Source organism: Salmo salar, chromosome ssa02 (genome assembly GCF_905237065.1).
Source record: "Salmo salar chromosome ssa02, Ssal_v3.1, whole genome shotgun sequence".
NCBI classification, from domain to species: domain Eukaryota; kingdom Metazoa; phylum Chordata; class Actinopteri; order Salmoniformes; family Salmonidae; genus Salmo; species Salmo salar.
Genome location: NC_059443.1, coordinates 32,850,538 through 32,875,958, shown reverse-complemented (window position 1 = coordinate 32,875,958; position 25,421 = coordinate 32,850,538). Strand labels below are relative to the sequence as shown.

The window sequence follows — 25,421 nt, the reverse complement described above, 5'->3', positions numbered from 1 at the left end:
GCTACAGAATCAACTATTAGATTATAATTACAATTTAGTACATGTTAGATTTTGAGGAGGAGTTCAAAAGTTCAAGTTGCTCCTAAATTGTTAACTCACTCTGTGGTTTGGATGTTGGACTTGTTATGCTGTCATGGAAACAAGATGAGGTCACGTCAAAGCAAAAAGATACCGCAACTAGCGCACTTGAGAGAAAAGGTGATAGCACAAATGCAGCCACATCCTGTTTCAACCTTCTGTATTTACAAGAACAATGTGAAAACGTTTGAGTCATAGATGCCACACTCTCATTGACATCACTGTCTTAAACACCTAGAATGAGATGAAGAAGGATTAAGACCTGAAGATTCATTAAGATGATTTGCATTGGGAACCAAATGAACAGCAGTGTGTCAAAATTGTTGCCTACTTCCTGGTCTGTTTTATGATGTAATCATAACTTCTTCTTTATTCTAGATGAGCATAAACAAATACAAGATGGAATCCATGCCATATGTATGAGAGTAGGGCTGTGCTCAGAGCCCATTGAATGATGTAATCACAGCACCCTCTAAAAGGTGTCTTGTCAAGGTCATCGACATCACAATCTATAGGCCTCCTTTTGACGACAGAAAAATGTAACATTTAAAAATGGAATCCTTACCGGGTGGTGTGTGTGTGTGTGTGTGCGCTGCATGCCTTTGAGAGCGAGAGACAGAGAGTAGTAGGGAGGTGGTATGTTTAATGAATTCCTTCAACCATGTGTAGTGTATCATGCTTCATGTAATGAGGTTTAGATAACACTGATACAGACTCCAGCCCTGCATGGTACAGTACCGAACCACACCCCGACACCAGTGGTGTAAAGTACTTTAAAGTACTACTTAAGCTGTTTTTTGGGGTATCTGTACTTTACTATTTATATTTTTGACAACTTGTACTTTTACTTCACTACATTCATAAAGAAAATAAATGTACTTTCTACTCCATACATTTTCCCAGACACACAAAAGTACCCGTTACATTTTGAATGCTTAGCAGGACAGGAAAATGGTCCAATTCACACACTTATCAAGAGAACATTCCTGGTCATTCCTTCTGCCTCTAATCTGACGGACTCACTAAACACAAATGTTTAGTTTGTAAATTATGTCTGAGTTTTGGACCGTGCCCCTGGCTATCCTTAAATACAAAAAAGGAAAAAAAGAAAATTGTGACGTTTGGTAAATATAAGGAATTTGAAATTATTTATACTTTTACAGTTGATACTTCAGTATATTTTAGCAATTACATTTACTTTTGATACTTAAGTATGTTTAAAACCCAATACTTTTAGACTTTTACTCAAGTAGTATTTTACTGGGTGACTTTCACTTTTACTTGAGTCATTGTCTATTACAGTATCTTTACTTTCAGTCAAGTATGACAATTGAGTACTTTTTCCACCACTGCCCCACACTGAGGACCACCCTCAATGACACACTCACGTGAGGGTGGGGGTGAATGTTTCATGATTAACGACTCATGGTGTAATGAGTCAAGTTCTTTTGTTCACCTGACCTATAATTCCTCACAATCAAATGCCGACCGTGTAGTATATCCGCCTCAAGCAGATACCACGACGGCCCTCAAGGAACTTCACAGGACTTTATGCAAACTGGAAACCATATATCCTGAGGCTGCATTTATTGGCACTGGTGATTTTAACAAAGCAAATTTGAGAACAAGGCTACCTAAACTCTATCAGCATATTGACTGTAGCACTCGCGCTGGAAAAACACTGGATCACTGCTACTCTAACTTCTGCGATGCATAACAAGGCCCTCCCCCGCCCTCCTTTTGGCAAATCTGACCACGACTCAATTTTGCTCCTCCCTTCCTATAGGCAGAAACTCAAACAGGATGTACCGGTGCTAAGGACTATTCAACGCTAGTCTGACCAATCGGAATCCACGCTTCAAGATTGTTTTGATCACGCGGACTGGGTCATGCCTCAGAGAATAATATCGACATATGCGCTGATTCGGTGAGTGAGTTTATCAGGAAGTGCATAGGAGATGTTATACCTACTGTGACTATTAAAAGCTACCCTAACCAGAAACCGTGGATAGATGGCAGCATTCGCGCAAAACTGAAAGCACGAACCACCGCATTTAACCATGGAAAGGTGACTGGGAATATGGCCGAATACAAACAGTGTAGCTATTCCCTCCGCAAGGCAATCAAACAAGCAAAATGTCAGTATAGAGACAAAGTGGAGTCGCAATTCAACGGCTCAGACACGAGACGTATGTGGCAGGGTCTACAGACAATCACGGACTACAAAAGGAAAACCAGCCACGTTACAGACACCGACGTCTTGCTTCCAGACAAACTAAACACCTTCTTTGCCCGCTTTGAGGATAATACAGTGCCACCGACGTGGCCCGCTACCAAGGACTGTGGGCTCTCCTTCTCCGTGCCCGATTTGAGTAAGACATTTAAACATGTTAACCCTCGTAAGGCTGACGGCCCAGATGGCATCCCTAGCCGCGTCAACACCATAGTACCCTCCAGGCTCATCATTAAGTTTGGAGACCCTGGGGCTGAACCCCGCCCTGTGCAATTGGGTCCTGGACTTCCTGATGGGCCACCCCCACGTGGTGAAGGTAGGAAACAACATCTTTGCTGATCCTCAACACTGGGGCCCCACAAGGATGCATGCTCAGCCCCCTCCTGTACTATCTGTTCACCCATGACTGCGTGGCCGTGCAACTTCAATCATCAAGTTTGCAGACGACACAACAGTAGTAGGCTTGACTACCAACAACGACGAGACGGCCTACAGGGAGGAGGTGAGGACACTCGGAGTGTGGTGTCAGGAAAACAACCTCTCACTCAATGTCAATAAAACAAAGGAGATGATCATGGACTTCAGGAAACAGCAGAGGGAGCACCCCCTTATCCACACTGACGGGACAGCAGTGGAGAAGGTGGAACGTTAACTTCCTCGGTGTACACATCACGGACAAACTGAAATGGTCCACAAACACAGACAGTGTGGTGGAGAAGCTGCAACAGCGCCTCTTCAACCTCAGGAGGCTGAAGAAATTTGGCTTGAGCATGAGTTGAGAGACTGAAAACAAGAGTGATTAAATATACACGTGCCATGAAGTGATTGAGTGCATTAACAGACAGGTGCCTCCCTCTGCATGGGCTAAAGGTAGGTAACAATGTCACTGTACTTCTGTGCCTTGCCTTCTCCCTATTCATATTTTTGCTCTCTTTCATTTCTCACATTCCTCTTAATTCATCTGCCTTTTCCACAATGTTTGAGAACTGTTTTTCTTTCGTCAAACCAAAAGGTCTTAAAATGATACTTTGGGATCTACTTCCCCAGAGTCAGATGAACTTGTGGATACCATTTTTATGTCTCTGTCCATTATTAAGGAAGTTAGAGGTAGTTTCACGAGCCATTGCTAACTAGCATTAGCACGATGACTGGAAGTCTGTGGATATCTGCTTTAAGACATGAGGACTGAATTGAATGACTGACCATCTATTGTCTCTCCCCTCTCCATACACCATCTCTCTCCTTCCCTCCCCCTCTTAGATCTCTACTCCCCTCCATCGTTCACATTCCTCATCTCGAACCATAGACAGGACTCTGTCCAGGAATGTAAACAGTAGGAGGTGAAACAACATGCATGTTATGTTTCTTTCTGAAGAATGATGTGTCATCCGCTCTTCAAGCCCTCAAACATGTACAGTTGAAGTCAGAAGTTTACATACACCTTAGCCAAATACATTTAAACTCAGTTTTCACAATTCCTGACAATTAATCCTAGTAAAAATTCCCTGTCTTAGGCCAGTTAGGATCACCACTTTATTTTACGAATGTAAAATGTCAGAATAATAGTAGAATGATTTACTTCAGCTTTTATTTCTTTCATCACGTTCCCAGTGGGTCAGAAGTTTACATACACTCAATTAGTATTTGATAGCATCGCATTTAAATTGTCTAACTTGGGTCAAGCATTTCGTGTAGCCTTCCACAAGCTTCCCACAATAAGTTGGGTGAATTTTGGCCCATTCCTCCTGACAGAGCTGGTGTAACTGAGTCAGGTTTGTAGGGCTCCTTGCTCGCACACACTTTTTCAGTTCTGCCCACACATTTTCTATGGGATTGAGGTCAAGGCTTTGTGATGGTCACTCCAATACCTTGACTTTGTTGTCCTTAAGCCATTTTGCCATAACTTTGGAAGTATGCTTGGGGTCATTATCCATTGGAAGACACATTTGCGACCAAACTTTAACTTCCTGACTGATGTTGTGAGATGTTGCATTCAATATTTCCACATAATTTTCCTACCTCATGATGCCATCTATTTTGTGAAGTGCACCAGTCCCTCCTGCAGTAAAGCACCCCCACAACATGATGCTGCCACCCCCGTGTTTGACGGTTGGGATGGTGTTCTTCAGCTTGCAAGCATCCCTCTTTTTCCTCCAAACATAACGATGGTCATTATGACCAAACAGTTCTATTTTTGTTTCATCAGACCAGAGGATATTTCTCCAAAAAGTACAATGTTTGTCCCCATGTGCAGTTGCAAACCGTAGTCTGGCTTTTTTATGGCGGTTTTGGAGCAGTGGCTTCTTCCTTGCTGAGCGGTCTTTCAGGTTATGTCGATATAGGACTTGTTTTACTGTGGATGTAGATACTTTTGCACCTGTTTCCTCCAGCATCTTCACAAGGTCCTTTGCTGTTGTTCTGGGATTGATTTGCACTTTTCGCACCAAAGTACATTCATCTTGAGGAGACAGAACGTGTCTCCTTTCTGAGTGGTATGACGGCTGTGTGGTCCCATGGTGTTTATACTTGCGTACTATTGTTTGTACAGATGAACGTGATACCTTCAGGCGTTTGGAAATAGCTACCAAGGATGAAGCAGACTTCTGGAGGTTTACAATTTTTTTCCTGAGGTCTTAGCTGATTTCTTTTGATTTTCCCATGATTTCAAGCAAAGAGGCACTGAGTTTGAAGGTAGGCCTTGAAATACATCCACAGGTACACCTCCAAATGACTCAAATGATGTCAATTAGCCTATCAGAAGCTTCTAAAGCCATGACATATTTTTCTGGAATTTTACAAGCTGTTTAAAGGCACAGTCATCTTAGTGTATGTAAACTTCTGACCCACTGGAATTGTGATACAGTGAATTATAAGTGAAATAATCTGTCTGTAAACAATTGTTGGAAAAATGACTTGTGTCATGCACAAAGTAGATGTCCTAACCGACTTGCCAAAACTATAGTTGTTAACAAGAAATTTGTGGAGTGGTTGAAAAACTAGTTTTAATGACTCCAACCTAAGTGTATGTAAACTTCCGACTTCAACTGTGTCTCTTAATCCAGCTTTACATTCAGGGTGCTCTAATGCACTCCAATGTTCCTACACAGTTGCTTCACATGTGCAATGTGTTGTACTACCCAGCATCCTTTGAAGTCATGGTATCAATGACTTATCTGCCTAATTAAAAAGGTTAAGCTTATTAACTGGGGTTACGTCGACCTATTGGGACCATGCGTACAACTATGCTAAAAATGTTTGTGTGACCTTATGTCTATATATCTCTTGAGCTTTCCTGTTGGCCCTGTTCCTCTTTTGACTGTCCTTTTTTTTTAACTTCAAACATTTGTGGCTCATAAAGAAAGCTCCCATCCCCAACATCCCATCCATCAGTGCCATCAATTGGGAAGTTTTTATGACTCCTGTGACCCACCTAATACTTAACTTGAAAGTATGCAAACACACTTGATATACCTCTGAGAAACGTCTACCTTTAATCACTACCTAACTTCTTCTTACAGACCAACCAGGCATGAGTTTGAGTCATGAAGTCCGTAGGGAAGGATGGGGAGAAACATGTCATGTTTCTGTCAATGTTGTTAACACAACTTGAAAAAAAATAAAAAATACATTGTCCCAGTTAATTTGTGCTTTAAAATACATTTCAGTCAATTTGAGATTTTTTTTAAAACAATGTTTCCCTGGTTATACGGTAAATACAGTGGGCTGCCTGTGATACAGATGTGTCGTCATACTGATAGATGTCATGTCTGATAATGGTGCAATTTGAATATTTCAATTGTGTCAAACAAACCATGGTGATGAAATAAATATAATTCCAACCCATTTTAGAAAAGTATGGTCCCCTTGGTAGGCTGCTACAAAATTCTTGGAGAACATGGCTAGATGCCTTGAATGTCCCATGACGAAATAAACTAGGCCACACATTGAAAATACACTGAACAAAAATATAAATGCAACATGTAAAGTGTTGGTTCCATGAGCTGAAATAACAGATCCCAGAAATGTTCCACAAGCCACAAAAAGCTTATTTCTCAAAAAAATTGCACAATTTGGTTTACATTCCTGTTAGTAAGCATTTCTTCTGCCAAGATAATCAATCCACCTGACAGATGTGACATATCAAAATGCTGATTAAACAGCATGAACATTACACAGGTGCACCTTGTGCTGGGGGCAATAAAAGGCTACTCTAAAATGTGCAGTTTTATCACACAACACAATGCCACAGATGTCTCAAGTTTTTAGGGAGCATGCAAATGGCACGCTGACTGTAGGAATGTCCACCCAAGCTGTTGACAGACAATTGAATGTTCATTTGTCTACCATAAGTCGCCTCCAACATTGTTTTAGAGAATTTGGCAGTACGTCCAACCGGCGCCACAACCGCAGACCACGTGTATGGCGTCGTGTGGGCGAGCGGTTTGCTGATGTCAACGTTGTGAACAGAGTGCCCCATGCCGGCGGTCGGGTTATGGTATGGTATGGGCAGGCATAAGCTACCGACAATGAACACAATTTCATTTTATCAATGGCAATTTAAATGCACAGAGATACCATGACGAGATCGAGGCCCATTGTCATGCCCTTCATCCGCCGCCATCTACTCATGTTTCAGCATGATAATGCACAGCCACATATCGCAAGAATCTGTACACAATTCCTGGAAGCTGAAAATATCCCAGTTCTTCCATGGCCTGCATACTCACCAGACATGTCACCCATTGAGCACGTTTGGGATGCTCTGCATCGACTTGTCCAACAGCGTGTTCCAGTTCCTACCAATATCCAGCAACTTCGTACCGCCATTGAAGAGGAGTGGGACAACATTCCACAATCAACAGCCTGATCAAGTCTATGTGAAGATGTGTCTTGCTGCATGAGGCAAATGGTGGTCACACCAGATACTGTCTGATCCACACCCCTACCTTTATTTTAAGGTGTCTGTGATCACCAGATGCATATCTGTATTCCCAGTCATGTGAAATCCATAGAATAGGGCCTAATGAATTTGTCAATTGACTGATTTCCGTATAAGAACTGTAACTGTAAAATCTTTGAAATTGTTGCATGTTGGGTTTATATTTTTGTTCAGTATACATTTAACAAATAGGTCAAATATAAACCTACATTTTAGACTTTTTAACTGACATTTAGTTCATGGTCATGTAAAAAAAATATATATATAAATTACTTGCAAATGACTCACCGGTTTGGTGGCTGCACCTGCTGCGATAGCCAACTTTCCAACCAGCGCGCAGATGTAATGATTGTCCTATGCTTTTCACGTCTTCCACGGTTTAGTCAGGAAAAACTACAGTATAATAACCGTTTAATTATAGATTTACCACAGTCTTTGTGATAAAAATAACAAAAAACATTTTACTTTATCCAATTAATAAAAAGAAATACAGACCATCCGCATTGCACAAACGTCTACAGGTAACGTGTCATGTGCCACTTGATCTTGAGGAGGAAACCAGTTTGACGTTTTGTTTGTCTCGCTCTGTGTACGAGTCGCCACTCCCACGATAATGCTTGGCTAGTCGTAAGTGTGTAGTATCCTGTTACTCAGTTTCGCTAGACATGGCTGTTTGCGCATCTCCTCTCACCTGTATGTGTGGGTGTTCATGCGAGCGAATTACAAAATATACTCTACACTTATTACATTATGCACTTTTAATTCAATTTTAATGGTAGCCTAATACCAAACTCACCTCTCTTGCATACCCGAGTGCGTCTGTTGGTGAGTCCTCTATGGCAACGGGCATGCGCTCTGTAGGGTGCACATTGGAAGGAGAGAAGGCATGGGCAGATTCAGGAATGTACAGTGTGTGAAAGCGCTTTATTTCCTTGGCCCCCTCTCTCCAAGAATGCTGCTGACTCCTTGGATCCTGCTCATCTTGGAAGTGCCAACTATTCAACCCCCAGTTTCAAAACCTCCATACCCTTCTATAAACCCAGAGGAAAATTGCATTATTCCCCACCCTTTGACAAGAATATGAGGATGACAGCCTGGAACCAATTTAGAACACTTAGAATAAGAACTGAAAGACTGAAGTTTGTAGGCTTCACTTCTTCTAAACCGTTTGTCTGTTTAGAATGAACTTTCAAAATGATGGTGATGTTAACTTTAGGTTCACTGAGATCAAGCTAGATACAGTCAGTGAACTGCAACCTATCTTGATCTCATGGTTCAAATATGGTAACATCATGTGCCACAGAAACTGATGACTCAACCTAGTGCAAGTAGTCTGCTGTTTTTTTTTTAATTGTGGGCTTTCAAAGTAACAAACGTATATACTGTAATAGCTTTAACATCGTAGACTAACAATTTTTATTCACCATCACACAATTCACAAAACATGGTTGTTGTCAGTATTAAACTCTCATTATTATATATTAAAAAAAAAAAACCTACACAAGGTTATAAAATAGCTTTCCATTTAAAAAACACCACTATAAATTTGACATAAGCCAAAGATAGTTGAAATGTTCAATAAAGTATATCTAAGAAAGTTTGGTAAGGCTTTTAAGGGCTCTACACACTAAGATTACATTATACATGTCAGTGTCAAACATGGCTATAACTGTGTATAGTACAGTAGCTCTGTATAAACGTATGATATCAAAATGATGACAATCAAATAATGTATGTTACCAAGTACTTTTTCTAGTTAATTGTATGAAATGCATATGTCTAAGAAAATTAAATAAAATCAGTTTGGAAAAGTCTTGACCGTTGATAGACATACAGCAGTCAACAATATCAGAACAGGTGTCAGAGGCTAAATAATAACCACATAATATTGTAAGGCATAATAATTGCAATTGAGGTTAGCTATAAGTGGGACAAACTCTATCCCGTAAACCATCAAACCTAAACAAAGGTTTTGGCATTTTCAGAAAATAAATGTGTCAAACTTAAAAAGGCACAGACAAATACATTTCAGAAAATGTAAAATGGCTACACCTAGGTGAAATGGGGGTGAAGTGCAACAGAAGCGGTTTGGTAAACTACACTGGTTTTTATCAGGAATCATGTCTGAGACATTAAGATTCAACTCTGTGGACTAACACTGGCTTTAGGCACCTGCACATCACGTGTTCGTTACTCGTATTGTCACTGGCATAGTCAGTCATTCTGTAACTTAGAGTATTGTTGACCGGTGCATCACTCACAAAATACTTGTCTTTATTTCCCCATGGTGGGATGGACAGAGGTGGTCTGAGGCTGTGTGGCGCGTTAGTGACCCCAGTGGTCTTATTTAGGAATTGCTGCTGAGTCTACGGCGAATGAGAGAAGCAGGCTTGGTCTCCGTGTCCTCCTGGTCGCTCTCACACTGCCTCTGACAAGTGGACAAATGCAGAGCATAGTCAGACATAAGCATATCAACAGCCTCATCAATATGTTGCTATTGAGAGGATAATAAAGGCTTTATAACAGTTCAAATAAAGGTATAGTAATATTATGAAATATGGGTGCAACATTTCTGCCTGCTAGGGGTGTGGTTTTCCTGTTTTTGTTCCTTCCATGGTATATAATTGACTAGGTATATTACGATTGATTAAAATGTGTGTTATTGATTGCCCAGACAGTACACACAGCTAGTTCTACAGGTCTTAGTCAGACTTTAAGAAAAGGGCAGAAACCAGCACGTCTCCTGGTCTAGACCCAGTCCTTTCTGCTCTCTTACCAGTTCCGGGTCCTCCTGCGACCTGCTTTTACACTGCAACTGCAGGCGAAATAATCGGTTACACGCCCACACCATGTTATACGACATCTACAGAGGGGTGGGGGGGGTTTAAGAAGGGTATGAAAAGAGAAGGTGTCCATAGGAAAGCAGGACTTTTGAAAGAAAAATAAGGAAAATATGATGCAATACAATGTCCGGACCAGCAGGTGTCCCCCTCTCACCAATATTGTAGGACTACTGCACACCAATGCAGATACAGGGTAGGAGAAAAGTAGAGGAAGCTACTTTGAGGTACTGAGATGCACCACTGGCCCTTACCTTCCATTTCCTCTTGGCGTTGAACTTCTTGAAGCTTTTCATGTTGATGGATGATCGACTTCTGTTAGCCGCCTGTTTGCGCGTGAGGGGCTGATAAACAAGGAATTAACATGATATTTTAATAGACACTTTAGCCTTTATCCAAAGTGACATGCAGGACACAGCTTTTCAGTGTGAATCATACTCACAACTTTAGCTTTCCTACTCAAACCTTATAATGTGCTTATGTTGGGTTTATGTATTAAAGTTACCCCAATCAAATCACAATTCTCTCACCTTGATCCAAGGGTGTACTAGACATTCATTCGCTGTCATTCTCTCTCTGTAGGAGGGACACACATCATTTAGTAATAGACTGCGGCATAGTAAACAGACGTTATAGACAATAACCATATCAATTACACTAATAAATGAATGCGTGATAATTTGTTTACATTGGGTCTTTGACCAGCAGTTTCTCAATAAAGTCTTTGGCCATGGCGCTGGTCTGGTTGAAATAGATCTCTTCAAACTCATAGATCATCCCCACGATGTTCTTTAGTGTCTCTTCGTCATTATCTCCTTGAAAGGGGGACAAACCACTCAACCTGTAGAATAGGGGGGGTATTAGATAATATGTGTCGCTACCAGTGGAGGCTGGTGGGATGAGCTATAGGAGGACAGGCTCATTGTAATGGCTGCAATGTAATAAATGGAATGGAGTCAAATGTGGTTTCATGTTTGATACTGTTCCATAAATTTAATTCCAGACATTACAATTAGCCCGTCCTCCTATAGCTCCTCCCACCAACCTCCACTGGTAGCTACGATATGTAAAGTTCAAATTGTCCATTTGTTGTGTATACTCACAATATGTAGGTTATCACACCAATACTCCTGGAGAGGAAAGAGAAGAGATATACGAGTGACTGTGTGCACAAAACGATTTACCCTGACAGTCAAGGCAGCTGGGACATTTTGTTTTTCTAATGAATAACATTGTAGTAATGGTTACCACATGTCGGCTGCCTCGCTCAGGGGTTCGTAGTTAATCACCTCAGGGGCTGGGAGGAGAACGGAAAGGGAGAGAGATAATGAGATACACATAACACAATACAGCCTTATCCAGAAAAACAGTGTGTGTAAGAGAGGAAAAGAACAGATAGTTAAAAAAGAGAGACATCTTTTGTAAAGACCTGAGAATACAATAGAGGAGAGTGTAACTTCCTTTTGTCACAACAGTCACTGTGTCAGGGAACCACTGGGTGATGCTAACACTGCTGTTGCACAATATAATGGTATTCTCTAACATACTTTAAATACTCTAAAATCCTACAGTAAAACACATGAAAATGGGGAACTAGTTGGGGAATGAGTGGGTTATGGTAGAATCCATGGCCCTACAATAATACCCATGCAACCCTCCTCATTCCGTTACACTCTTTGTGTTGGCGACTCAGGTTGCATCACGTACTGCAGGCCTGTTGAAACTTCTCACCTAATCACACATCTCTCACTACCCCCAGCGCCCCACCACGTGCTCTGATGTCACATCCTGTCCACAACCACACTACTACCCCTTGGAAACTGTCTCCATGGAAACCTCAGCACCTTTCTAGAGGCTCAGGCTAAATACAAACTAAAACAGACAGGAAGACACACACCATAATCACACACTAACAAAATGCTCACACATACTGACTGACACAATTTCCACCAAACACAGAGAGTAAACACGTGGAATGTTCCACTTACCGATGTACTGTGGGGTCCCAGAGAGGCTCCTGTACTCCTCCCCCTGTTTGAGGCGATGGGCCAGTCCAAAGTCAATGATCTTGATGTGGGGGTGTGGCATCGTCTTGTCAGCCAGCATGATGTTCTCTGGCTAAATGGAAAACAGAGAGCGTTACACACACACAATGCCAAATCCTGACGGAATGAAAAACAGCCCAAATGGATTTAGACAAGGGGCTTCAAGGTCAGGAAAGGGGGGACCCGTCCCACCTAATTCATGGTATGGGGAAACACTGCTTTCTATCAGCTCTATTTCTATCCTTGTGTGTCTCACCTTGAGGTCAAAGTGGGCAATATTCTTAGTGTGCATAAAGCCAACTCCCTTGAGGATCTGCTTCAGGAACTCTATGGCCTCCTCCTCAGACAAGCTCTCCTTCTCTGCTATGAAATCAAACAGCTCCCCACCACTGATACTAGAGCAGAGAGGGGAGGGGAGGGAAAAAGTAAATAGAATTAAATAGATGCAAGTTTGTCAGTAGAATATCTTTCTCACATACAGATGTAGGATCTTAATTTGACCATCCTGTTGCAGGAGAACATTTAAAACCATTAATATATTTGAGACTTTAAAAGGCTTCTGAAGTTTGAAATTTCAAAGTGGAAATTACAGACTTGATTTTCCTTTATGAATAATGTATCAACCCCTACACAAATGTCCATTAATTATAATCCACATAATAATTAACATTTCCTGTTGCTGCAGGATTATTTCCCTGCTGTATCAAACTGGCTCAAATTAAGATCTTAAATCTATCGATTTATAATAACTAGACCAAATTATGAAAATGGCATCTTAGTCATTCCTATTAAAGTTACTTAAAAGCGAATCAGCCTAAAAGTTTGCTTCAAGATCTTCTATTCATGCACACTCTTGTCTCTTGGAGTACAGCACCAGGTTGATTGCAGTTGTGTGTCTGTGGGTTGTTCAGTTATATTAATAGTTGTGAGTTGTCTGTCTGGCCTGGACTATTAGATTAGTGCTAGTATTGATAGGAGGATTAGATGGGCTGACGGTACCAAGTGCTTCTCATTGTGTTCCCATTAAACAGGGTGGGAGTGAGTGGTGCTCCACGCAACTATTTCCATCCCACCTGCTGTGGGCTGAGGGGGGAAGACAGACAGAGGCCAGCAGAGGTCTCCCCCTCCCTCCATCTGTCCCCACTTGACTCACAGCTCCACGATGAGCACCACCTCGGCGCGACTCTCAAACACGTCCCTGAGGGCCATGACGTTGTCATGCTGCAGGCTCTGCAGTATCTCCACCTCCCTCTCCACACTCTTCCTCTCCAGGCCTAGGCGGCTACTGGCGCTCCGACGCAGCTTCAGGAACTTCCCCGCCCAGCGGACCCCGGACGCCCGCTCCAGCACCGCACGCACCTGCCCAAAGTGACCACTAGAGGGGGGCAGAGAGGGATGTTATCATAGGGAACTTTTGCATTGTGCTCTATATTACACTGAACTACTCCTGTGATGCTAATAAACCAAAAGCTTGTTTGAATTTGAGATGAGAGAGTGTAACTGAGGGGCATTGCACCTTTCTAGTACTATTTACTTAGCAGTGTATTCCTAGCTTTATAAGTATATTACGTAAAGTTAAATTCAAATCCATTCAAATGAACGTAAATTCAAGTCTAGCGCCGTTTCATTCTCTACTCCAAACCTTCTCACTCACCTGCCAAGAACCTCTCCAATCTCATAGTAGTCCTCCACATTCTGCAGCTTAATCTGAGCCATGGTCTTGCTCCTTTTCCCCTATTTCCCCCCTCTCCCTCTTCTTCTGGTTGCTTTCCAGAGCTACTGCATTCTGTAGAAGTGAGGGAAGAAAGAGGGATGACAGAACAGAAGGTAAACTAAAATGTATTTGAAAGATAGAAGCAAGTAAGGCACAGACAGCATCAGGAACCATGGAAGAATGCCGGGACAATAAACAGAACTCTGTGTGTAGATAGAATTATGACAAGCGTATAGCAGCAAGACCAAAGTAGATAAACTATAAAGACATGGACATAAATTGAAAAAGGCACACACACACGCACACCGACCCACACAACCGTGGTCGCTGGCAGATTCAGAGGAGTTGGGTTAAATGCGGAAGACACATTTCAGTTGAACAACTGACTAGGTATCCCCCTTTCCCTTTCCAGATGTTTTAGGTTGGCGTGGGGGGAGGGGGGGGTTGGCAGGATTTTTTCAAACGTATTTATCATTCCTACTTCGCGTAGCTACGAACACAAGAAAACAGCCAAACCCCATGATTTGTATAACATTTGTTTTTTTTCCAATCGCTTTGGTGAGATGTTCACAAGTATGTCACAACGGTTAGTGCAAAACAGATCCTCAAAAAGGGAGTTGTTTCAAAACTCTAAGCACATTTCCAATTGACTCGAAGCAATACTTAATGCTGAAGATCTGCGCTGTAGCATGATCGAAATCTAGGCCCCAATTTGTATTGTGAATGTTCAGCGCTTTAACGCGACTGAAATTTAAAGGTAATTTCTGAATGAGGTGACATATGCAGCGTTTACTGTGAATGCAGTCTCCCTGAACGCGGGAACAGTGCCTTTACATTTAAATCACGCTATAGCAATTTGATCACACATGGGATAGAAATTAAATACATTTTCAGTATATTTTTATGGGTAGTGCCAGTGTATTGCCTAATGTGAAAACAGTGTAATATACATTACTGTAGCATATTACATTCAAAGGACAATTTTGCATCTTGCATTTGTTGCTATTAGATTAACTGTTAGTTAAAACAACTACATTGAGAAGATATCATGATGCGTTTTGGTGATTAAATCAATGTTCTCGTGGTATTTCATAGTTAACTAGTGGTTAGAACATTGGGCCAATAACTGAAAGGTTGCTGGATCGAATCCCCGAGTTGACAAGGTAAAAATCTGTCGTTCTGCCACTGAGCAAGGCAGTTAACCCTCTGTTCCCCAGGCACCGGAGACATGGATGTCGATTATGGCAGCCCCCCGCACCTCTCTGATTCAGAGGGGAAGACACATTTCAGTTGTACCCTTTCCCTAAATATATATTTTGGATCAATGCTTGTGTGGTGAAAGTCTCCAAACAAAATGAATACAAAATAAAAGGGTTGGAATATAAGATTTGCTGTGTTACAAGTCTTACTAGTTTGGAGTTTTGTACTAAGAGATTAGAAAATTCACCACATACTTGTGAAAGGATCACCAAAGCGATTGAAAAAAAACACAATGAAACTACACTGCTTCCTTGCATTTCATGTGTGTGTTTGATGGTTAGTCCTGCACTAACACTGATAACTTGAACAAAGGCAGCCACTGACAGCGCCCTTATCCGGATGTTTTATATAGAACAGACATTTTCTGCTGCGTGTGTGTGTGTGTGTGTGTGTGTGTGTGTGTGTGTGTGTGTGTGTGTGTGTGTGTGTGTGTGTGTGTGTGTGTGTGACGACATCACCTTGCATGAGGCATGGAAGTTGTTTATGAATGGTAAATGGGTAATAGAGATGTTAATACGTCACGTTAATGAATGCTTAACAAATGTTCCATTATGGCTTGTTTGATTTAGCAACGAAAACTAAATAATTACTCTTCACACACAACCACCAACACACATCCTTCCATACTAATGCTGGAGCACAAAGGCATGCTCTGTATCTGTAAATATTTACATATCCCCAGAAATGTCCTTCATTTATCAGTGAACACCCCAATGTGCTGTCAGCACGCACGCACTAACTAACCACGGGCCAATGTGTTCTGCTTAACCACAACACAGATGAGAAACATTCTGTGAAAATAGAGAAAGACAGAGAGGTGTGTCCATGTGGCCCGTCTGCAGGGCCCGGGGGGTTTCTACTGTGTATGAGTGATGCACGGCATGATAACGGGTTCCAATCAATAGTTGGATAATACATCAATATACTCCTCACACTCCGTCATGGCAAGTTCTATCACTACATATGAAATTGTATTTGTCACATGCGCTGAAAACAACTGGTGTAGACTTTACCGTGAAATGCTTGCTTACCAGCCCTTCCCAACGATGCAGAGTTTAAAGATATTAATAATAACTAAACAGTAACACAAGAGGAACAAAATACACACAAATAGAGCTATATACACAGGGAGTACCAGATCCCTGTGGAGCTATATACACAGGGAGTACCAGATCCCTGTGGAGCTATATACACAGGGAGTACCAGATCCCTGTGGAGCTATATACACAGGGAGTACCAGATCCCTGTGGAGCTATATACACAGGGAGTACCAGATCCCTGTGGAGCTATATACACAGGGAGTACCAGATCCCTGTGGAGCTATATACACAGGGAGTACCAGATCCCTGTGGAGCTATATACACAGGGAGTACCAGATCCCTGTGGAGCTATATACACAGGGGAGTACCAGATCCCTGTGGAGCTATATACACAGGGAGTACCAGATCCCTGTGGAGCTATATACACAGGGGAGTACCAGATCCCTGTGGAGCTATATACACAGGGGAGTACCAGATCCCTGTGGAGCTATATACACAGGGGAGTACCAGATCCCTGTGGAGCTATATACACAGGGAGTACCAGATCCCTGTGGAGCTATATACACAGGGGAGTACCAGATCCCTGTGGAGCTATATACACAGGGGAGTACCAGATCCCTGTGGAGCTATATACACAGGGGAGTACCAGATCCCTGTGGAGCTATATACACAGGGAGTACCAGATCCCTGTGGAGCTATATCCACAGGGAGTACCAGATCCCTGTGGAGCTATATCCACAGGGGAATACCAGATCCCTGTGGAGCTATATACACAGGGAGTACCAGATCCCTGTGGAGCTATATACACAGGGAGTACCAGATCCCTGTGGAGCTATATACACAGGGAGTACCAGATCAACCTGTGGAGCTATATACACAGGGGAGTACCAGATCCACTGTGGAGCTATATACACAGGGGAGTACCAGATCCCTGTGGAGCTATATACACAGGGGAGTACCAGATCCCTGTGGAGCTATATACACAGGGAGTACCAGATCCCTGTGGAGCTATATACACAGGGAGTACCAGATCCCTGTGGAGCTATATACACAGGGAATACCAGATCCCTGTGGAGCTATATACACAGGGAGTACCAGATCCCTGTGGAGCTATATACACAGGGAGTACCAGATCCCTGTGGAGCTATATACACAGGGAGTACCAGATCCCTGTGGAGCTATATACACAGGGAGTACCAGATCCCTGTGGAGCTATATACACAGGGAGTACCAGATCAACGTGGAGCTATATACACAGGGAGTACCAGATCAACGTGGAGCTATATACAGGGAGTACCAGATCAATGTACAGTCGTGGCCAAAAGTTTTGAGAATGACACAAATATTAATTTTCACAAAGTCTGCTGCCTCAGTGTCTTTAGATATTTTTGTCAGATGTTACTATGCAATACTGAAGTATAATTACAAGAATTTCATAAGTGTCAAAGGCTTTTATTTACAATTACATGAAGTTGATGCAAAGAGACAATATTTGCAGTGTTGACCTTTATTTTTCAAGACCTCTGCAATCTGCCCTGGCATGCTGTCAATTAACTTCTGGGCCACATCTTGACTGATGGCAACCCATTCTTGCATAATCAATGCTTGGAGTTTGTCAGAATTTGTGGATTTTTGTTTGTCCACCCGCCTCTTGAGGATTGACCACAAGTTCTCAAAGGGATTAAGGTCTGGGGAGTTACCTGGCCATGGACCCAAAATATAGATGTTTTGTTCCCCGAGCCACTTAGTTATCACTTTTGCCTTATGGCAAGGTGCTCCATCATGCTGGAAAAGGCATTGTTCGTCACCAAACTGTTCCTGGATGGTTGGGAGAAGTAGCTCTCGGAGGATGTGTAGGTACCATTCTTTATTCATGGCTGTGTTCTTAGGCAAAATTGTGAGTGAGTCCACTCCCTTGGCTGAGAAGCAACCCCACACATGAATGGTCTCAGGATGCTTTACTGTTGGCATGACACAGGACTGATGGTAGCGCTCACCTTGTCTTCTCCGGGCAAGCTTTTTCCGGATGCCCCAAACAATCGGAAAGGGGATTCATCAGAGAAAATTACTTTACCCCAGTCCTCAGCAGTCTAATCCCTGTACCTTTTGCAGAATATCAGTCTGTCCCTGATGTTTTTCCTGGAGAGAAGTGGCTTTTTTTGCTGCCCTTCTTGGCAGCAGGCCATCCTCCAAAAGTCTTCGCCTCACTGTGCATGCAGATGCACTCACACCTGCCTGCTGCCATTCCTGAGCAAGCTCTGTACTGGTGGTTCCCCGCTCCCGCAGCTGAATGAACTTTAGGAGACGGTCCTGGCGCTTGCTGGACTTACTTGGGCGCCCTAAAGCCTTCTTCACAACAATTGAACCGCTCTCCTTGAAGTTCTTGATGATCCGATGAATGATTGCATGTAAATCAATCTTACTGGCAGCAAGATCCTTGCCTGTGAAGCCCTTTTTGCGCAAAGCAATGATGACGGCACGTGTTTCCTTGCAGGTAACCATGGTTGACAGAGGAAGAACAATGATTCCAAGCACCACCCTCCTTTTGAAGCTTCCAGTCTGTTATTCGTATTCAATCAGCGTGACAGAGTGATCTCCAGCCTTGTCCTCGTCAACACTCACACATGTGTTAACGAGAGAATCGTTAATGTCAGCTGGTCCTTTTGTGGCAGGGCTGAAATGCAGTGGAAATGTTTTTTGGGGATTCAGTTCATTTGCATGGCAAAGAGGGACTTTGCAATTAATTGCAATTCATCTGATCACTCTTCATAACATTCTGGAGTATATGCAAATTGCCATCATACAAACTGAGGCAGCAGACTTTGAAAATTAACATTTGTGTCATTCTCAGAACTTTTGGCCACGACTGTACGGTAGCAGAGTGAACAGTCTGGCAATTCGGGCCTTCCTCTGACACTGCCTGATATAAAGGTCCTGGATGGCAGGGAGCTCAGCCCCAGTGATGTACTGGGCTGTTCACATCACCCTCTGTAGCGCTTTGCTGTCATTTACCATACCAAGCGGTGATGATGCCAGTCAAGATATTCTCGATGGTGCAGCTGTAGAACTTTGAGGATCTGAGGGCCCACGCCAAATCTTTTCAGCCTCCGGAGGGGGAAGAGGTGCTGCCGTGCTGGCTTCACGACTGTGCGGGTGTGGACCATGTTAAGTCATTAATGATGTTGACGCCAAGGAACTTGAAGCTCTCGACCCGCTCCACAACAGTCCCGTCGATGTGGATGGGGGCGTGCTCTCCCCTCTTTCTCCTATAGTCCATGATTAGCTCCTTGGTCTTACTGAAGTTGAGGGAGAGATTGATGTCCTGGCACCACACTGCTAAGTCTCTGACCTCCTCCCTGTAGGCTGACTCATCGCCGTCTGTCATCAGGCCTACCACCGTCGTGTCGTCAGCAAACTTGATGATGGTGTTTGAGTCGTGCGTGGCCACGCAGTCGTGGGTGAACAGGTCGTACAGGAGGGGACTAAGCACAAACCCATGGGGGGGCCCGTGTTGAGGGACATCGTGGTGGAGGTGTTGTTGCCTAGCCTCACCACCTGGGGCCAACCCTTCAGGAAGACCAGGGTCCATTTGCAGAGGGATGGGTTTAGTCCCAAAGTCCCTAACTTGGTGATGAGCTTGGTTGGGACTATGGTGTTGAACGCTGAGCTGTAGTCTAGGAACAGCATTCTCACATAGTTATTTCCCCTCTTGTCCAGGTGGGAGAGGGCAGTGTGAAGTGCAATTGCATCATCTGTGGATCTAAGGGGGCAGTATGCGAATTGGAGTGGGTCTAGGAAGTCTGGGATGATATTGTTGATGTGTGTCATGACCAGCCTTTCAAAGCACTTCCTAATTACAGATATGAGTGCTACAGGGCGATAGTCATTTAGACAATGTTGGTCAGCTTGAAACATGTTGGGATTACAGACTGGGACAAGGAGATATTGAAAATGTCTGTGAAGACACTTTCCAGCTGGTCTGCGCATGCTTTGAGAACGCACCCTGGTATTCTGTCTGGCAGGCAGCCTTGTGATTGTTAACCCGTTTAAACGATTGTTAACCCGTTTAAACGTTTTGCTCACATCGGCCATGGAGAGCGAGATCACACAATAATCCTAAAAACAGAGGCTTTCACGAAGCGAGCATAAAAGATATTTCGCTCGTTTGTGAGTTCTGCATCCCTGGGCAACTCATAGCTGGATTTCCCTTTGTAATCCATTATCGTCTGCAAGCCCTGCCACATAAAATGACAGTTGGAGCCCATGTAATAGGATTCCTACTATATTGTTCTTTTGCTTGTTTGATGTCTCGTCTGAGGTCATATTGGGCTTTCTTGTATGCGTCCATGTCCAATTCCTTATAAGCGGTAACTCTGGTCTTTAGCCCAGTGTAGATATTGCCTGTTACTACGCACCCCAAAACACCTCCCTGTGGCTATGGGCTCACAATTCTTTTTCTGTCTGTGTGTGTGTGTGTGTGTGTGTGTGTGTGTGTGTGTGTGTGTGTGGGTTCGCTCACACCGGTGCGTTTGTCTGAATGTCTGTCTGACAATATGCATTGATGCAAATTGGAAAAAATATGGTATGCATGCATGTGTGAAACGACAGTGTGTCTGTGTGCTAGTTTGAAAAGAGAAGAGTCTGATGACAGGGTGTTTGTATCTATGCCTTTGTTGGGAGACAATGGCAGGACATGTGACGAGTATACAGAACCTGTCAAAAGTTTAGACACCTACTCATTCAAGGGTTTTTTATTTTTACTATTTTCTAAATTGTAGAATAATAATGAAGACATCACAACTATGAAATAACACATATGGTATCATGTAATAATGGATTTGTATTTTTTAATTTAACCTTTAACTAGGCAAGTCAGTTAAGAACAAATTCTTATTTATAATGATGGCCAACACCGGACGACGCTGGGCCAATTGTGCGCCGCCCTATGGAACTCCCAATCACGGCCGGTTGTGATACAGCTTGGATTTGAACCAGGGTGTCTATAGCGACGCCTCAAGAACTGAGATGCAGTGCCTTAGACCGCTGCACACTCTGGAGCCCAAAAAAGTGTTAAACAAATCAAAATATATTTGAGATTCTTCAAAGTATCCACCCTTTGCCTTGATGACAGCTTTGCACACTCTTGGCATTCTCTCAACCAGCTTCATGAGGTAGGCACTTGGAATGCATTTCAATTAACAGGTGTGCCTTGTTAAAAGATAATTTGTGGAATTTCTTTTTTTTAACTAGGCATGTCATTTAAGAACAAATTCTTATTTTCAATGACGGCCTAGGAACAGTGGGTTAACTGCCTTCTTCAGGGGCAGAACGACAGATTTTTACCTTTACCTTTACAGCTTGGGGATTTGATCTTGCAACCATTTCGGTTACTAGTTCAACGCTCTAACCACTAGGCTACCTGCCGCCTCTTAATGTGTTTGCGACAATCAGTTGTGTTGTGACAAGGTAAGGGTGGTATAAGGAAGATGGTCTTTTACCAAATAGGGCTAAGTCCATATTATGGCAAGAACAGGTCAAATAAGAAAAGAGAAACACCAGTCCATCATTACTTTAAGACATGAAGGTCAGTCAATATGGAACATTTCAAGAACTGAAAGTTTCTTCAAGTGCAGTCACAAAAACCATCAAACTGGCTTTCATGAGGACCGTCACAGGAAAGTTACTTCTGCTGCAGAGGATAAGTTAGAGTTAAATGCACCTCAGATTTCAGCCCAAATAAATGCTTCAGAGTTCAAGTAACAGACACATCTCAACATCAACTATTTAGAAGAGACTGTGTGAGTCAGGCCTTCATGGTCCAATTGCTGCAAAGAAACCACTACTAAAAGACACCAATAAGAAGAGACTTGCTTGGACCAAGAAACACAAGCAATGAACATCAGACCGGTGGAAATCTGTCCTTTGGTCTGATGAGTCCAAATTTGAGATTTCTGGTTCCAACCGCTGTCTTTGTGAGACGCAGAATAGGTGAACGGATGATCTCCACATGTGTGGTTCCCACAGTGAAGCATGGAGGTGGTGTGATGGTGCTTTGCTGTTGACACTGTCTGATTTATTTAGAATGCAAGGCTCACTTAATCAGCATGGTTACCACAGCATTCTGCAGCGATATGCCATCCCATCTGGTTTGCGCTTAGTGGGACAATTATTTGTTTTTCAACAGGACAATTACCCAACACACCTGTGTAAGGGATATTTGACCAAGAAGGAGAGTGGAGGAGTGCTGTATCAGATGACCTGGCCTCCACAATCACTCGATCTCAACCCAATTGAGATGGTTTGGGATGAGTTGGACCGCAGAGTGAAGGAAAAGCAGCCAACAAGTGCTCAGCATATGTGGGAACTCCTTCAAGACTGTTTGAAAAGCCTTCCAGGTGAAGCTGGTTGAGAGAATGCCTCAAGTGTGCAAAGCTGTCATCAAGGCAACAGGTGGCTACTTTGTATTATCTCAAATGTAAAATATATTTTGATTTGTTTAACACTTTTTTGGTTACTACATGATTCCAAATGTGTTATTTCACAGTTGAGATAGTCACCTGGAATGCATTTCAATTAACAGGTGTGCCTTAAAGTTAATTTGTGTGTGAACTTGTGACTGTGTGCGTGTATGTGCATGTGTATTTGACTGCATGTCATATGCATGACCCATTCTGGTCCACTACTAGACTACTGTAACACTAGTAAAACATCTACTCCAGTACATCCATTGTCAAGGACTAACTGTCCAAATGGAAAAACATATACAGATGCTGTATCTTAACTTGAGCCAGTTTCACACAACAGGAATATAATCCTTGAGCAACAGGAAATGTGAATAGTTATAATCAATGGACATTTTTTGTATGGGTTGATACCAGAGGAGGCTGCTGTGGGGAGGACGGCTCATAATAATGGCTTGGCATCAAACACACGGAATCCATGCGTTTGATACCATTCCACTAATTCCGCTCAAGCCATTACCACAAGCCCATTCTCCCCAATTAAGGTGCCACCAACCTCCTGTGGTTGAAACATTTTTCATTAAGGCAAACCAAGTCTGACATTAAGTGGAAATTACACATTTTTAGAAGCCTTTTTAAACATCGAATTCACTACAAGTTAGCATTTCCTGTTGTCCAGGAATATTCCTGCAACAACAGGATGATCAAATTAAGATATGGCATCTGTATAGCCCCAGAGATTAGGACACATATAGGGTATCACCACAGCTATGTCCCATAAAACAGAGACAGAGTGCATGAATGAGAAGTGGGTTATTTATATCAAACAATTGTGAGAATTGACATGAAGAATGGGAGGGGAATGCTTTGGCCACTTGTGTGTGTGAAGGATAGTCTAACGTTGCATCATCCATTCAAGCCTGAAACAAGTGACAATGGAAAAGTTGATGCGTAATTTGTGACATTGTAAAAGCGGCGTCCATAGGTTTTGTATATTGTATGACATTACACATCCCTAAATAAAAAAATAAAAAAATGGCCAACATCGCTTGATCGCCATCAAATGGAACCAACACAGACAGACAAGAGGGAAATGGCTCCTCAAAAATAGGCCTACTCAAATAAACGGATTTTGGGTCATCTTTCGTTTGAGAAAAAGGTCTGTAGACGGTGGTTATAGTTAAAGCTACTCACCCAAATAAATTCACGATAATCTCGGGCGCAGCTTTGATGCGAGGTTGGGCGTGTCACAACTTTCAACTTCTTCACCTGTGTAGTAGGCTTTACGAACGCACGAATTTAAAGTAAATTTGTTTCCCTTGAAATTAAATAATTTGGTTGTGCCGTATTCCCGACAGCAACCGGTTTCCGTGCCGGAGAGAGAGTAGTAGCCAGACTGGTTCGACGGCTGCCTTTATTTCAATGCGCTTTGGTTGCCCAAGCCTACAGGGGAGCTAGAGTTACGCGACATACACCATGGAAAGCCCTCGCATACTTAAAAAAAAAAGTTAAATCTCAATATTCATGTGGACTATAAAAGGTGCCTTTGGTGGCCCTGAATCAATCCACTGATTAGTCTACTACAATCCAATTTCTTGGATATGTTGCGTGCCATTTGCAAATAGGTCTACTGCACAGTACACGGGAGTTGTAGCCTACCGTGTGGTGTGGTAAAACACAAAAAAGTACCCTAAAGGCAGGGTTGGGTAGGTAACCCTAAATGTAATCCGTTGATTACAATGTTGGACAGGAAACTAACGTAATTTTTTATTACACAAACTCAGTAACTTAATCCGATTAGGCTACTTTCAGTTACTTTTTGATGATCTTTTCCCATTAAGGCCACAGGCAAAAATAGTGATTTTTCTTCATCTGTCAATTTTCAGATATTGGGATATTTTGCAACTATAACTTCTATACTTTCATAAAATGTACAAATACATCGGCAATAATGTATATAAATACATTATTTGTATCATTTTATACCAACTCCATCACTACACCAACCATAAATATCGTTCTTGATAGCATGTTTCATGTAGAACTTCAACCGCTATTTTTAAAACTCTCCATGATGAATCATATATCATTCAAAAGCTTGTTTTCCGGAGCATATCGTTAGCTAGTCCATACATTGCTATAGCCTTTGTAGACGTATTGCTGAAAGATGAGAAATTTCCTGACATGCACTGGTTACTGGCGTTTAAAGGCCCTTCCGGCAACCTGATTGGTTAAAATGCCTCAAGCGCCGCGTAGCACTTCCTTGTTTGAAAGCATCTCCCGCGAAGAATCAACGTAAAGAGAGACTAAATTAGAAAATCTCGAAGAATATACAATACAGTATGTGAATAAAAATAGGTGATCGCAATGCGAGGAAACCAGTGAATGAAAGAAAAAACGTGCCTGATCCGCCGATCGAGGCAGTGGCAGTACAGGTAGACGAGGAAAAGGAGGTAGGCCGCAACAGCGCTTTGACGCAAATTAGTTGAGATGAAGATGACAACTAGCAGCGATCAACCAGACAGCATCCAGACAACAGTGGCTTTTATTTCACATGTCTCAAATAAACCAACCTGTACCTGATTTGATTTGCCCTAAGTGTCTAAACACTGGACTGAAAATCACCATAGACTTCACCAACCAGTGATTAGGTAATTATATCATGATAGACTGTGAAGGTGATCGTGATGCATTTAGGAGTGTTTACACTTCCTCCAGGCTGCAGGAGTGCTCCAGGGGAGATGTGGCATTTGATATAAGTGTGAATATGGTTCTTCTAGCCCACGAACTTGGACTTGGTTATGCAGCTCT

At 42.6% G+C, this 25,421-nt stretch overlaps 2 protein-coding genes across 3 annotated transcripts in view; both read right to left on the bottom strand.

Annotated features, from left to right (window-relative positions):
• The window catches only part of LOC106580371 (rho guanine nucleotide exchange factor 2), a 55,556-nt gene extending 47,658 nt beyond the window's left edge, over positions 1 to 7,898 (bottom strand). The window contains exons 1-3 of one of the 2 annotated variants that reach the window (XM_014161356.2): positions 7,746 to 7,898; positions 7,539 to 7,643; positions 100 to 128 (exon numbers count right to left, since the gene is read on the bottom strand). The gene's annotated coding sequence lies outside the window, so the exon portion shown is untranslated. The remainder of the gene's footprint in view (positions 1 to 99; positions 129 to 7,538; positions 7,644 to 7,745) is intronic. The other variant, XM_014161366.2, reaches the window with a different exon arrangement.
• Positions 7,899 to 8,638: 740 nt separating this feature from the next.
• LOC106580380 (death-associated protein kinase 2) lies at positions 8,639 to 24,282 on the bottom strand. Its single transcript, XM_014161389.2, has 12 exons — positions 23,805 to 24,282; positions 13,790 to 13,921; positions 13,289 to 13,510; positions 12,392 to 12,530; positions 12,079 to 12,208; positions 11,339 to 11,387; positions 11,194 to 11,220; positions 10,779 to 10,931; positions 10,621 to 10,666; positions 10,345 to 10,434; positions 10,027 to 10,113; positions 8,639 to 9,678 (listed from the first exon to the last, which is right to left on the bottom strand). The coding sequence occupies exons 2-12, from the start codon at positions 13,849 to 13,851 to the stop codon at positions 9,598 to 9,600; spliced, it is 1,086 nt and encodes a 361-aa protein (XP_014016864.1). The 5' UTR covers positions 13,852 to 13,921; positions 23,805 to 24,282; the 3' UTR covers positions 8,639 to 9,597.
• Between the last annotated feature and the right edge of the window lie 1,139 nt (positions 24,283 to 25,421).

Coding starts and splice junctions, on each gene's coding strand:
- LOC106580380 (XM_014161389.2), bottom strand. CDS start 13,851: ATGGCTCAGATTAAGCTGCAGAATGTGGAGGACTACTATGAGATTGGA. Junction 13,511..13,789: donor ATTGGAGAGGTTCTTGGCAG/GTGAGTGAGAAG, acceptor GCCCCCCTCTAG/TGGTCACTTTGGGCAGGTGC. Junction 10,932..11,193: donor GGTGTGATAACCTACATATT/GTGAGTATACAC, acceptor CCTATTCTACAG/GTTGAGTGGTTTGTCCCCCT.